We start from the raw sequence: 13,175 nt of genomic DNA, 5'->3' as shown, positions 1-13,175 counted from the left end.
GCCCTGCTCCAGCCCACCACATCCCCAGGCGGCAGGCAAGGGCACCACCAAGACAGGATGCCTGGCAGCAGCTACAGGCACTGAGTGTTCTGACTCAAGAGATTCAGATTTTCCCACAAAGCAGAGTTTAACTCCACCTCCCCCCAGTAAAACCCTCCTAGCTCTACTGCTAACATGCTATGAAGACCAATACAAATGCATTATACTCACTTCTAAGCAGAGCAGAGCAACACCAGCTTAACCACACTGCAGATCTCTGTTTTCAGTCAAATCAGTGATTCAACAACATTCATCTCATGAGGATTTGTGGGGGTTTTAACTATCATTTTACACTTGAGACTTTAAAACACATCTCTGCCTGAAAGCACAGCCTAACCAGGAATCATCTTGGCCTTTAAAAAGCAAAAGGAAGGAGATTTGAAGGGTTGGTTTTGTAGCCTAGCATAACATTTACCACACCTAGTGCCCAAAGTAAGAATCATGGTAACTGGGTAAAAATCACAGAATCACCAAGGTTGGAAGAGACCTCAAAGATCATCAAGTCCAACCTGTCATCACAGACCTCATGACTAAACCATGGCACCAAGTGCCACGTCCAATCCCCTCTTGAACACCTCCAGGGGTGGTGACTCCACCACCCCCCTGGGCTGTTTATCTGAAGGGTGGGTGTCAAGAAGGGGCCAGGCTCTTTTCAGTGGTGTCCTGTGATAGGACAAGGGCCAATGGATACCAAATGGAACAAAGCACATTCCAGCTCAACATGAGGAAAAACTTCTTTGCTGTAAGGGTGACGGAGTCCTGGAACAGGCTGCCCAGAGAGTTCATGGAGTTTCCTTCTCCGGACACTTTCAAGGCCCATCTGGACACATTCCTGCATGACCTGCCCTAGGTGATCCTACTTTGGTGGATGGAGGGGGCAGGGGGTGTGTGTTGGACTCAGTGATCTCTGGAAGCCCCTTCCAACCCCTACCATTCTATGATTCTATAAAAGCCACAGCAACTGCCTGCCCTACCTCTCATCTACCCCAGGACACTGCTGTTACTCTTGGTTTGTCCTGGCTTCAGCCCCAGTCCTCAGCCTTCTTCACATGGGACTGCTCCTTTAGTTACTACAGGCCTTTACTACCTGATCTGGTAGCAAGCAGCTCAGGTTTCAGAGATACTGTAAATGCCAGATCTTACACCAAAAGAAACTTTCTTTCAAGCACTCTGCAAAGGGAACATATGGATCAATAAAAAAAAGTCTACAGGCAAGCACAGATTCTGATCTGCACAATACCCAAGGCTCATTACAAGACTCATTACTCTTTCCTTGGCACCTCACTAAACCTTTAACCCTAGAACATGCTGCTTATAGCTGAAACTGCTTAGTACATACTACACTATTGTTCTGACTATTGTCTAATCAGTTAAGAAAAATGCAAAGCAACAGATTCCTGCTCTATTCAGTTAGGAGAATAGAATAAACCAGGTTGGAAGAGACCTTCAAGATCATCAAGTCCAACCCATCAACCAATCCAACACCACCTAATCAACTAACCCATGGCACCAAGCACCCCATCAAGTCTCCTCCTGAACACCTCCAATGATGGTGACTCCACCACCTCCCTGGGCAGCAAATTCCAATGGGCAATCACTCTCTCTGTGTAGAACTTCTTCCTAACATCCAGCCTAAACCTCCCCTGGTGCAGCCTGAGACTGTGTCCTCTTGTTCTGGTGCTGGCTGCCTGGGAGAAGAGACCAACATCCTCCTAGCTACAACCTCCCTTCAGGTAGTTGCAGAGAGCAAGAAGGTCACCCCTGAGTCTCCTCTTCTCCAGGCTAAGCAACCCCAGCTCCCTCAGCCTCTCCTCACAGGGCTGTGTTCCAAGCCCCTCCCCAGCTTTGTTGCCCTTCTCTGGACACCTTCCAGCAAGTCAATCTCCTTCCTAAACTGAGGAGCCCAGAACTGGACACAGGACTCAAGGTGTGGCCTAACCACTGCAGTGTACAGGGGCAGAATGACCTCCCTGCTCCTGCTGGCCACACTCTTCCTCATGGAGGCCAGGATGCCATTGGCCTTCTTGGCTGCCTGGGCACACTGCAGGCTCATGTTCAGCTTACTCTCAACCAGTACTCCCAGGTCCCTCTCTGCCTGGCTGCTCTCAGCCACTCTGACCCCAGCCTGTAGCACTGCATGGGGTTGCTGTGGCCAATGTGCAGAACCTGGCTCTTGGATGTGTTCAATCTCCTGCCCTTGGACTCTGCCCATCTGTCCAGCCTGTCGAGGTCCCTCTGCAGAGCCTCTCTACCCTCCAGCAGATCAACTCCTGCCCCTAGCTTGGTGTCATCCGTTGCCAAGCAGCCCAAGACTTAAGTGGCACACAGTAAGAGTAGAATTTAAGAAGACTAAATCTACAGGAGTGAATTGCTTAAATATAGTCTGCTTGTAAAAGTCAGAAGAGCAGCAGCTGCTCTTTCCACTGATGTTTTTCTTTTTTAGCCTGTTATTAAATAAAATCAGACACATAGGCATTGAGAATAAAGAACATGAAGAAGACAATTGCTTAAGACTGGAGACATCCAGAGTCTCCTCACTGGGTCCTGGAGTCACACTGCTACCCCCTCCAGAAGGACTCATCTTCAAAAGTCAAGTCACTTTTTCCCCCTATTTGATTCCAATTGTCTGAGGTATGGAAACACTGTAGGAGACAGCACTCTGTGTTGTTTTTCCTCGCTCAGAACAAGCTCAGATGATCATTCTTGCACCACTGCTGCCAATCACAGCTCTTTCTGGCAAGCTGTTTGGAGAACCATGCAAGGCTGAACACCACAGCAGTGTCCAATTACCTTTCTCCATTGTTACAAGGGGAGACAACCAGCATTCAACACCCTATTAGGTTTTTCATGGGGTTTAAAGAGAGTAAATACCCATTTTCAAGGCATCACAGAAGCATTTAGTGCATGTTTTCAGCTACACTACAAAGCCAGGTTACAAGGCCTAGGCCTTCCTCAGTGCATAGCAACAACAACAACAGAAATCCTGTGAGAAACCCTCCTGTGGGCAACTCAAATGCTAACAGCACTGAAGGGGAGGAAACAGCCAATAACGATTACATGTGAACCACAACCCTCACAAAGTCCCTTCCTTCCTTCCTACAGGACAGCTCCCTACAAAACTACAACTGGGGAGATCCAACTCAGCTGCATGACTTCACATTTTGAGCTTCTATTTTTGAAATGAAAGTGACCTTTGCACTCAGGCTGTTAAAGTTAAGCCTCTTAGTGCAAATATATCTACTTTTGCCTAGTTTATCCTGCAGTCTTAAGGGCTTACACATCTTTGAATGTGTCCAAGATCAAACAAAGAACTAAATTAAAATAAAAACCCAACCAAACAATAAATTAAATTGCTGCAGGGGCCCAGAACAACAGATGGGGGTTTCCATTCAAGGCCTCTGTCATCTCATCAATGGTATAATAATAATAAACCAGGTTGGAAGGGACCTTCAAGATCATCGTGTCCAACCCATCAACCAATCCAACCCACCTAAACAACAAACCCATGGCACCAAGCACCCCATCAAGTCTCCTCCTGAACACCTCCAGTGATGGTGACTCCACCACCTCCCTGAGCAGCCCATTCCAATGGACAATCACTCTCTTTGTATAGAGCTTCTTCCTAACATCCAACCTAAACCTCCCCTGGTGCAGCCTGAGACTGTGTCCTCTTGTTCTGGTACTGGCTGCCTGGGAGAAGAGACCAACATCTGCCTGTCTACAACTACCTGAAGGGAGGTTGTAGAGAGTGATAAGGTCACCCCTGAGTCTCCTCTTCTCCAGGCCTTTGACACCATCCCCCATAGCAAACTCCTGTATGAGGCAGCAACACCCTTCAGGTGAGAAAAGCAACCTTGCAGCTGGCAGATTCCTGCAGGGACGGAACCTTGGTTAAAATAGTCTCATCAGGAATTAACTTAGCAACATAGCCTCTCCCTTCCCTTGAAGTCAGGTAGCAGGTGGAATTCCCATATTAAACCACCTTCAGAAGCTAATGATAAAAGTGACAGGCAAGCAGAGCCTGGGCCATCTTATCTACCAGGAAGTTAATTTCTAAGCTGCCCTTCCATTTAAAAAAAGAAATCAATCCCTTTCCAGAAACTTCATTATTTCCTTCTTGCATGAAGGGCCCTCAATTTCAGAATGCAAACCTCTTTCTGCTAGAAGAGTGAGTCCATCTGATTGCTCCTGGTTTGGTCTTTTGAAAGGGAAAGGTACATTATCATGCACCAAATTCCTTAGTGCCTTCTCCTTGACACAGCAGTGCCTGCTCGAGGATGTTCGCTCCGACTCACAAGCAAAAGGCAGACAGCAAGCAGTCACTCAGGACAGGGAGAAAGATGCAAGACCAGCATGCTTATGCATGTTTAAAAGCATTTTAACATGCTTTACACCACCCCAATGCCTCATCTCTCAAGAAAGGGGAATGTGCTTTCTCCAAGAACGCTTTCCAGTGGAACATATTTAGTACTGTTAGAAGCTAAAAGGAGCTACAATACTTCACTGCATGCTTGCTAACAGGGATGGCAACTGGCAATTCCAGCTTTCAGGAAAACATTTTTGGGTGTTATTTTTTTAGACTGACATATGCACTGCAGCATATAAAATACAAACCTACTATTTCCACCAAGAAGAATCTTTTCTCTCTCCAATTTAACTAGCCAATTCAACCCCTACCAAAAATTGACCTTTTTTGGCAGACACACACACAGAGCACACATCCTTCCTTCTATGACTGGAGTGCTAAGGCTGTTAGATAGAAAGGAGCAGGTAAAAATGGTGGGGAGGGGGTTCTACAAAGGTTTTGTCCTTAGAAAGAGCTAAAAGATCAGGGTTTGCCTGGGTGCTCCCTAAACAATTAAGTGACTTCTGTTTCTTTCCTTGAATTCACTGTGTTTAACACAGGAAGAACAATTGTTGGCCTTGCACACATCAGTCACCTATGCTGAAAATGCACCAATTCCATGACAAAACCCAAGCCAATCACAGCAAGAGTGGAGAAGAGGAGTCCTTAGCCTTCACAGGCAATGAAAGATGTTCAGAAATAAAACCATGATGACTGACTTTAAACCTGTAGAAGCAGAAGAGGAATGGCTCTCTCCTCACTGAACAAACACAGACCATAGTCTCCTGAATCAGCTACCAAGAACAAACACTGCACAGACTACCTACATTATATTCAGCCCTTCAGGACTATATACTGCATTGGGGGTGGGGCGCTATCCCTCCAACAATGCCTGGCTAATAGGCTTGCTAAGTTCATACATTATTTACAGCATATCTGGAGAGAAAGATAGGCCTCTCCCATTTACTTCAGTTTTCTTTCCCCTTTGCATGGCTCCACTATCAGCTTCCCTCCTGCCCCTGCAGCTGCTATCTGCCTGTGGTGGGCATCTGCCTAAAACCACCACACTGCCTTGCACAAAACAATTCTGCCTGCATACCTCACCACCAGCTAGTAAACCTCCAACCCCATTTCCAGCTGTTCAGACATCCTTTGCCACAGCGCAGGTCAGACCGCCAAGTGCTTGCATTTGCCAGAAGCCAGATGCTTTACATGCAAAACTGATGAGGTTTTGGTGTCCCAAGGTTCCTGTAAAAGCCTAATCAGTGTAAGATTATTCTGTGGATTTGCTACAGGTTAGCTCACTAGGTATTACTCCAGTGGTGTTCCTTGACAAAAGTTAAAACACAAACAAATGCATTTCTTATCACCTCAGGCAGCTTTCCTGAAGATCTCTCCTTCAAACCCCAAAGGTTCCACAGCTGGGTTTCTTTTTCTCCCTGCAGCTTAGGGTCAGGAGCTCCAATTTCTTCCAGAAACAGACAAACAGATTCAGCACCTGTTTTGCAGCACAGCCCAGCCAATTGCCACCTCCCTTTGCAGAGTCAGTGGCAATCGGTTGCATTCTACACCAGCACAGACTCTGAGCAAAAGGAGAAGCCAAAAAAAAGCAGGCAAAAAGCTTTTGTATCACTAAAAAAAGAGACACCAAAGTCATCCTCCTTGAGTCTAACCTTATGAACCCCCAGTTCTAAAGCACTGCTTTAGCATGATAGATGAAACAGATTATTTACATATAAGCAAGTACTCCAACAGATGCATAAAAGAGCCTTCCACATGTTTTTCCTCCAGCCTCTAAGGTATTCCAATCCAACAGCAAAATCAAAGGTCAGCAAGCTCAACCCCTTCTGAGAATTTGAGGGAAACAGAAGAGGTTGCTAAGAGTGCCTCACGAAGGGCTGTTTCCACAAGAGAGCTCTTCAGCGCTGAAGCATATGTTCAGACCAGCGGAGAACAGCAACAGAATCGGAGGCATCCTCCCTGTCAATTCTAGTTTGCATTTCTCAAGCAGCAAAGAGTGACACATTCACTGTGTGAATTTTGAGCAACTTCTCAGACTCAGGTAGCCCATTTATAGTGCAGTCACTACTGACTCTTGCATTCAGTATAATACAAACCAGAAAGATGCAAAGGTGTAACACCACCAACCTCAGAGTAAGCAGCTCGAGTTCTCTGACTTGTGGCCAGATCACCTATGAAGGTCAAACTACAGTCTCACAAGAACATAAAACAAAAGGCCTATTTCTTTGACCCTGCCATAAATAACATTCCTCAAGCACTGAGGAAAGATCCTGTCACTGCCAGCAGCCAGCTATCAGTCACAAGGAAACAGGGCAATCCAGCTAATCAATAACTTCACAGAAGACCACCCACTGGGTTTTTTTCCTCTGGGCCTGAACTTGCCATTTGCAGCACAAATCCATAAGCAGACCACAAACTGCAGGATGTGAGGTCTAACAAAGATCAGGAAAACGACAAGAGCTAAACCTTGCTTTCCTTTCCAAAACCTCTTTTTAGGCCAAGATTTTAGTGTGTGCTGCCTTTACAGAGAAATCCAGGTAGGTCTTGCTGGAACCTCCCTCCCTCTTTTCTTTGTCCCTGGGTAAAGGGGGTAGGTGAGAACACTTCTCCCTTCCTCCCTTAGTTTCACCCTAGCACCACTACTTCAGAGGGGGAAAAAAACCAACACAAAACCAACAAGTAAAATGCCTTAAGACTGAGTCCATTTATATCATGTGCTTAGATGTAAAGAAACATTTGGTAAAGATTAAAAAAAGGAAAAGAAACAGCCAGGGATGCTAAGCGTGTGTTAGATTTCAAACAAAGCAAGTGGGCAACACATAGAACAAGGCCACGACTGCCATACCAAGCCCCAGCACGGCTCTGAGAGCCACAGGCTGTGGGAGCTTGGGAAAGTGCTCTGCAGAGCTGTCAGCAACACGCTTGGCCTGTTTTCACCCCCCCTCCAAAGGCATTCGCCATCAGCCACGGCCTGCAGAGCCATGGGGAGGGTGGGGCTGGCACACAGGGCCGGAGGCACTGCACCACCAAAACAGGGATGGCAGGGAGGGAGCTCTGAAGTCCTCAAAACAAGGACATATCAGGAACCATATTCATTGAATCAGAAAATGCATTTATCTCAGCTAGAAGGCCAAGAACATAAAATGCTGTGCCAGACAGTGAGGCTGCTCTTAAGCCAGTTTTTCGTTACACAAGAGCACTGGATACACATGGGACAAAAACTCCTTCAATACATCCACTGAGGCACTGGTGGTGTTAACTGTAATAGACACCTGCCACAGGCTGCTGGGTACAAAAAAACTTTACCATAGGTATCAATAGTTTCCCAAGCCTGCCAAATAGCCCAAATCAGAATGGACTGGCTCAGTTCAGTGTTGGTGATGCACCACTAACCTGATGGGCACTCACTGGACAGCATCCTACTACAACTTTAAACTGGAAACAGTGAAGGAAAAAGGTATTATAAACATTAGGTTGCCCATTCTCACCCCATGAAATAACACACTGTTTTCCCCTCCTAGCTTATAAAACAAAAAGTTTGAGCCCCCACTCAACAGAGCTCACAGGTATCTTTCCACTGACCTACACAGGATCACCTTGTTTGACAAATGCAGGTTCATGCCTTGCCATAACATGCTTTTAAAATACTGGAACATTGGTCTTGTCTGGGAGAGCATTTTGGAAGCAAAGCAGGAGTTGTAAATGGCTGCATAATTCCTGCCACAAATCACCATCTATACATTATGTAACAGACAGGAGCAAAGCAGCTGATGAGGTTCCAGTGGCCTTCAGCTGCCAGAGTGGAATTGAGATTCCTCCTGTCCCTAGCTCACTGCCCCCTCCTCCTCAGGACATTGCCCTGCCTCCTCTTTAAGATCTGTGATGCCACCAGACTCCTTTGCAGAGCCACACTGCAAACCCAGAGACTAAATAATCCCCTTCTTAAAAAGTGGCACAAGCAGAGAGCTGCAAGCAGCCAGTTAAAAACCAGCAGCAACTGGGAGAGGGGCCACAGGTCTGGTAAATAATTTCAACCCCTCTATACCCAAGACTGTTCCAAAAACAGCTTCAAAAGCATCCACTTAGTTGCACAGGTTTTAGTAAATCATTTGTGCCATAGCAGGATCCTTTTACTTAGCATAATACCAGCAGATATGTGATTTTCTTTTGTGCCCTTGTCCATCACAACAGAGCCAGCACTGCTGATTTAAAACACTTTAAGGCTACAAGTAAACAAATTGTGAAACAAGACCACCACCACCACCCCCCCATCACACACACACCCCCCACTTCAGGCTGAACTTCCCATTCCTCTATTTCCAAGGGGATTTCAACTCCCTAAGATTATTACCCTCAACAGCTCCAATGGTAACCTTGAGACCCTTCTGTGAGGTTATAAGCTTAGTGGAAATCATAAAGGAAACAAAGAGGATGAAGCAGCCACTGACCAAAACCTGGTGCTACTGCACATACTTGGGAAGCAGAACTGCAAAATGCATTCACTGCTCAGGTTTGCCTTCTGTAAATCAGGAAAGTATCAAACTACAGCAGCACTAGCAAAGAAGCTAAGTTTTAGTTCTTTTACAAGCAAGGGGCTGTTCAGTCTGCAGAAGAGAAGGCTCTGAGGTGACCTAATTGTGGCCCTCCTGTATCTGAAGGGGGCCTACAGGAAGGCTGGGGAAGGACTTCTCAGGATCTCAGGTAGTGATAGGACTAGGGGGAATGGAATGAAGCTGGAGGTGGGGAGATTCAGGCTGGAGGTGAGGAGGAAGTTCTTCACCATGAGAGTGGTGAAGCCCTGGAATGGGTTGTCCAGGGAGGTGGTTGAGGCCCTGTCCCTGGGGGTGTTTAAGCCCAGGCCAGATGAGGCTCTGGCCAGGCTGATCTAGTGTGGGGTGTCCCTGCCCATGGCAGGGGGGTTGGAACTAGATGATCCTGGTGGTCCCTTCCAACCCTGAATGATACTATGATACTATGTTTAAGGCATACTGCATCTGGCCCAGACCAGAAAGTTCTCCTAGCACAACTATGGTTGCCAGAAAACACAACAGAGGGACATCATAAACAGCAGTAGAAGGTATTTGGAACACATCTTCAACCAGGGGAAGAATCATGTGGTTGCTCTGAGGCCTTCTCTGCTCGTGTAAGAGGCAGGATGACAGCCTAATCACCTTAATTTATGCCATCAAGTCTTTATCTAATAGCTGAACTCGAATTGTGATCGTAATGATTATAAACATCTCTTTATTGGATCTGCAGCCTGTTCCTATACAAGCTGCTTAGGTTTGAAAACAGTGTTTGAAGATGAAGGCCCAATTTACAAATCAGCATTGGCAAGTTACAAGAACCCAAAAGCTTTGTTTTGTTGGGGTTTTTTTTCCCCCTTTTGGCCTGTATGTCAAACTTGACTGAACACTATGATGAGTATCACAGGATGTTAGGGGCTGGAAGTGACCTCTGGAGATCATTGAGACCAGCCCCCCTGCCAGAGCAGGAGCAAAGAATCCAGCACAGCTCACACAGGAAAATATCCAGACAGGGCTTGAAAGCCTCCAGAGAAGGAGGCTCCACAACATCTCTGGGCAGCCTGTTCCAGGGCTCCATGATCCTTACAATAAAATTCTTCCTCATGTTGAGGTGAAACCTCCTGCTCTGTAGTTTACATCCACTGCCCTGCGTCCTCTCACAGGGCATGAGTGAGCAGAGGCTGCCCCTTCCTGACACCCATCCCCTCATGTATCTGTCAACATTTATTAGGTCCTCTCTCAGTCTTCTCCTCTCCAGACTAAGAACACCCAGGTCTCTCAGCCTTTCTTCATAGGGCAGTGCTGCAGTCCCTTCAGCATCCTTTTAGCCCTCCCTTAGACTCTCTCCAGCAGATCCCTGTCCCTCTTGAACTGGGGAACACCAGAACTGGATGCAATATTCCAGGTGTGGCCTCACCAGGGCAGAGTAGAAGGGGAGGAGAACCTCCCTGGCTCTGCTGGCCACACTCCTCTGAATGCACCCCAGGACCCCGTTGCCCTTCTTGGTCACCAGGGCACATTGCTGTCCCATGTAGAACTCGCTCCCAGGTCCTTCTCCACAGGGCTGCTCTCTAGCAGGTCACTTCCTAACCTGTACTGCTGCAGTTTATTCTTCCTTCCCAGCTGCAGGACTCTGCACTTCGTTGAACCTCATTAGGTTCCTCTCTGCCCAGCTCTCCAGTCCCATTTATTTCAATTACTAAGAACACAGTCAGATGCTCCTTAGTGCATCAGAATCTACATAAATGCTCATTAAACACAAGGATCATGCTCAGCAAAACTAAGTATCCATGTGATAATAAATAACCTGTTGCATTTCCACGCAGACCTCAATCACCAGTATGGGATCTCACTGCAGTGGAAAGGTTTCTTCCTCAAACATAAGGTCCACTTGTAAAATATTTGACACAAAATTAGAAGGGGGTTAAAAACCCTTCACATCAGGAACCTACAGTTCACGCTGGCATAACAAAGATTTGAGGCTTGCCTCCAGCCACTAACATGGATGGGGGAAAAGGGTGTGTGCATTAATGCCCAAGAAAACCCCTCCTAGACAGACCTAGGGTTTTTTGACAGATAGGAGGTTTCTTTAACTTAAGGAGGATGCTTTCAACTCACAGAAACCTCCTGAAGAAAGCTAAAGGTGCAGTAACAAACAAATGTTGTCTCACTAAATCACCTCTGTCACTTCAGAAGCAGGCTGTACTTTTTAGCTGTGTAAATACACAGCTGGTGAAAGGAACCAAGATTCATAGCTCTTTGATAATTAAGTTTCCTCGTTATCAAAGATATAAACAAGACAGCATCAGGGAGCACAGCTATTTTTACAACTTCTCTTCAAGAAGTTTTAGCTAGGGGATCTAGAAGGTTCCCTTTTTCTCTCTGGGATGATCAGGAAGAAATTTTACGTTAATCTCTTCAGCTTTCAGAGCAGGAGTCAAAGGTCCAACAATTATGGTCACTATTGTGCTAGTCATACAGTCCTAACCCAGGACTATTCAGGAGGATTCTATAGCTCCAATCACCATGATGTCTTCTATGGTGTGCTTTATTTAAGTATTTCAATTCAATTTGGCATTTCCATCAATAAGTCGAAGGCTACAGGTTCAGGGACACAGAGCCCAGATGATTTCTTTTCCCTTGTCCCACGACTTCGTGGCACAGTCGGTGTGATGCACGGCACAGCCCTACTTGCCTCACCCTCCAGGAACGAGGGAAGAGGGGCAGAAGAATCCAGGCTGGCAGATTCCACGTCCAGCTCACCACAACCCTGCGTGGAGATGCCCGCCCGAGGGGCGATGGCGAGAGCCTTTCGCCTCAGTGCGGGCTGCACGGCACCGAGGGAAGGAGGGGACCGATCCCCAAGGCAAACCCTCGCACCGACACTTCTTGCCTCGCAAAGGCGGAAATCGGTCCCGGGCGCCTCCGTCCCGAGCAGCAGAGCCATGCCGGAGGCGGCAGCGGCGAGAAGAGTGGCAGGGGGCTCCGTGGCTGTCCCCTGCCCCTCCGCTGCCAGGCGGAGCTCCCGCAGCCGACAGCAAGGCGACGCCTTCTGCCCTTACCCCGCAGCCCGGCCGGGACAAGACCTCCGCTGGCGGGGGAGGGAGCACAGCAACGCGAGGGGCCGCGGCCAGCGGCGGAGGCCCGAGGCGAGGCGAGGCCCCTGCCGGAGCCACCGCCTCACGGGAGGCGGGCGGGCAGCGGCCCGGGAGGCGGAGCGCAGCCGGCCGCCCGCCTCCCTCAGCACGCCGGGGCGGTGAATCACGCTCCCGTCCGTCTCCTCCCTCCCCCCCTCCTCCATCTCAGCAGCGCCCTCAGCCTCTCTCCTCCATACAAAAGCAAAATGTCCGCCATCTTCACAGGCTGCTGCTGCCGCCGCCGGGCCGGACGGGGCTGCGCCGCGCCGCCGCCACGCGAAGGGCGGCCCCGCGGCGGGGCCAGGACGGCCGCTGGGGGGCCGGGGCGGCCGCGGGGGGGATTATTACCTTGATGCAGTAAGGCGGCTCGTCGAAGGTAACCAGCATGTACCTGTCGCCGCGGCTGGCCGGGTCCCGGGCCCGCAGCTGCCGAGAGAGCGGAGAGAAGCGGCGTGAGCGAGCGAAGGGGACGACCGGGGGCGGCGGCAGCAGTGGCCTCTCCCGGCCCCGCACTCACCTTCATGAAGATCTCCACGGCGCCCTTGGCGATGTCCAGGTAGCTGGTGCCTAGATACGCCCGCTGGTTCATGGAGGCGGACGTGTCTATGAGGAAGAGGAGGATCGGCATGGTCCAGGCAGAGCCCCGGCCCGCCGGGCACCCTGCGGGGAGGAGTGAGGGGGGGTGGGGGGGAACAGCTCGTTCGTTCGCTCACTCACTCCCCCTGGCCGGCCGCCTGCCTGCTTATCCGCCCAGGCTCGGCTCGGCTCGCTCCGGCTGCGGCCCTTGCGGCTCGCTACTGAGCTGCTGTGTTCGCTGAGACTCAACTTCTCTTCCCCGAGCTTCCACCAGCACCATGTGACCAGCGCGCACGCCATTGGCTGCCAATTATACCCATATTTGCATATTCATGGCGGAGGGGGGAGCGCGGGGAGGTGCCGCCAGAGGACCCCTCCGCGCGCGCGCCGCACCTGTCACCCCGCCCCGCCCCTCTGCGGGGTTCCCCGCCCCTCGCTCCAGGGGCCGCCCCGCCCCGCTCCGGGGGCTGCTGGGGCCGGGAGTGCGCTTGCCGATGGCCCTGTTTTCAGGCGTGCTTCCCCCGGTGCTAC

General features: G+C 49.4%; 1 protein-coding gene across 6 annotated transcripts in view; it reads right to left on the bottom strand.

The window, feature by feature from the left end:
- LOC137447857 (integrator complex subunit 6-like) overlaps positions 1-12,855 on the bottom strand; it is a 67,418-nt gene extending 54,563 nt beyond the window's left edge. For 5 of the 6 annotated variants that reach the window (XR_010988940.1, XM_068151759.1, XM_068151762.1 and 2 more), the window contains exons 1-2: positions 12,586-12,696; positions 12,417-12,494 (exon numbers count right to left, since the gene is read on the bottom strand). Coding sequence is in view for 5 of the 6 variants with exons in the window: in XM_068151759.1 (XP_068007860.1) it covers positions 12,417-12,494; positions 12,586-12,696 (189 nt within the window). In the remaining variant the exon portion in view is untranslated. Of the gene's footprint in view, positions 1-12,416; positions 12,495-12,585; positions 12,697-12,785 lie in introns of those variants that run through there. The other variant, XM_068151760.1, reaches the window with a different exon arrangement.
- Between the last annotated feature and the right edge of the window lie 320 nt (positions 12,856-13,175).

The sequence above is a fragment of the Melanerpes formicivorus genome, unplaced genomic scaffold (assembly GCF_026170545.1).
Source record: "Melanerpes formicivorus ecotype bairdi unplaced genomic scaffold, bMelFor1.0.p_v2 SCAF_22, whole genome shotgun sequence".
In the NCBI taxonomy this organism is placed as follows: Eukaryota; Metazoa; Chordata; class Aves; order Piciformes; family Picidae; genus Melanerpes; species Melanerpes formicivorus.
The sequence above is the reverse complement of the archived record's forward strand: the minus strand, read 5'-3'. Positions and strand labels throughout refer to the sequence as shown.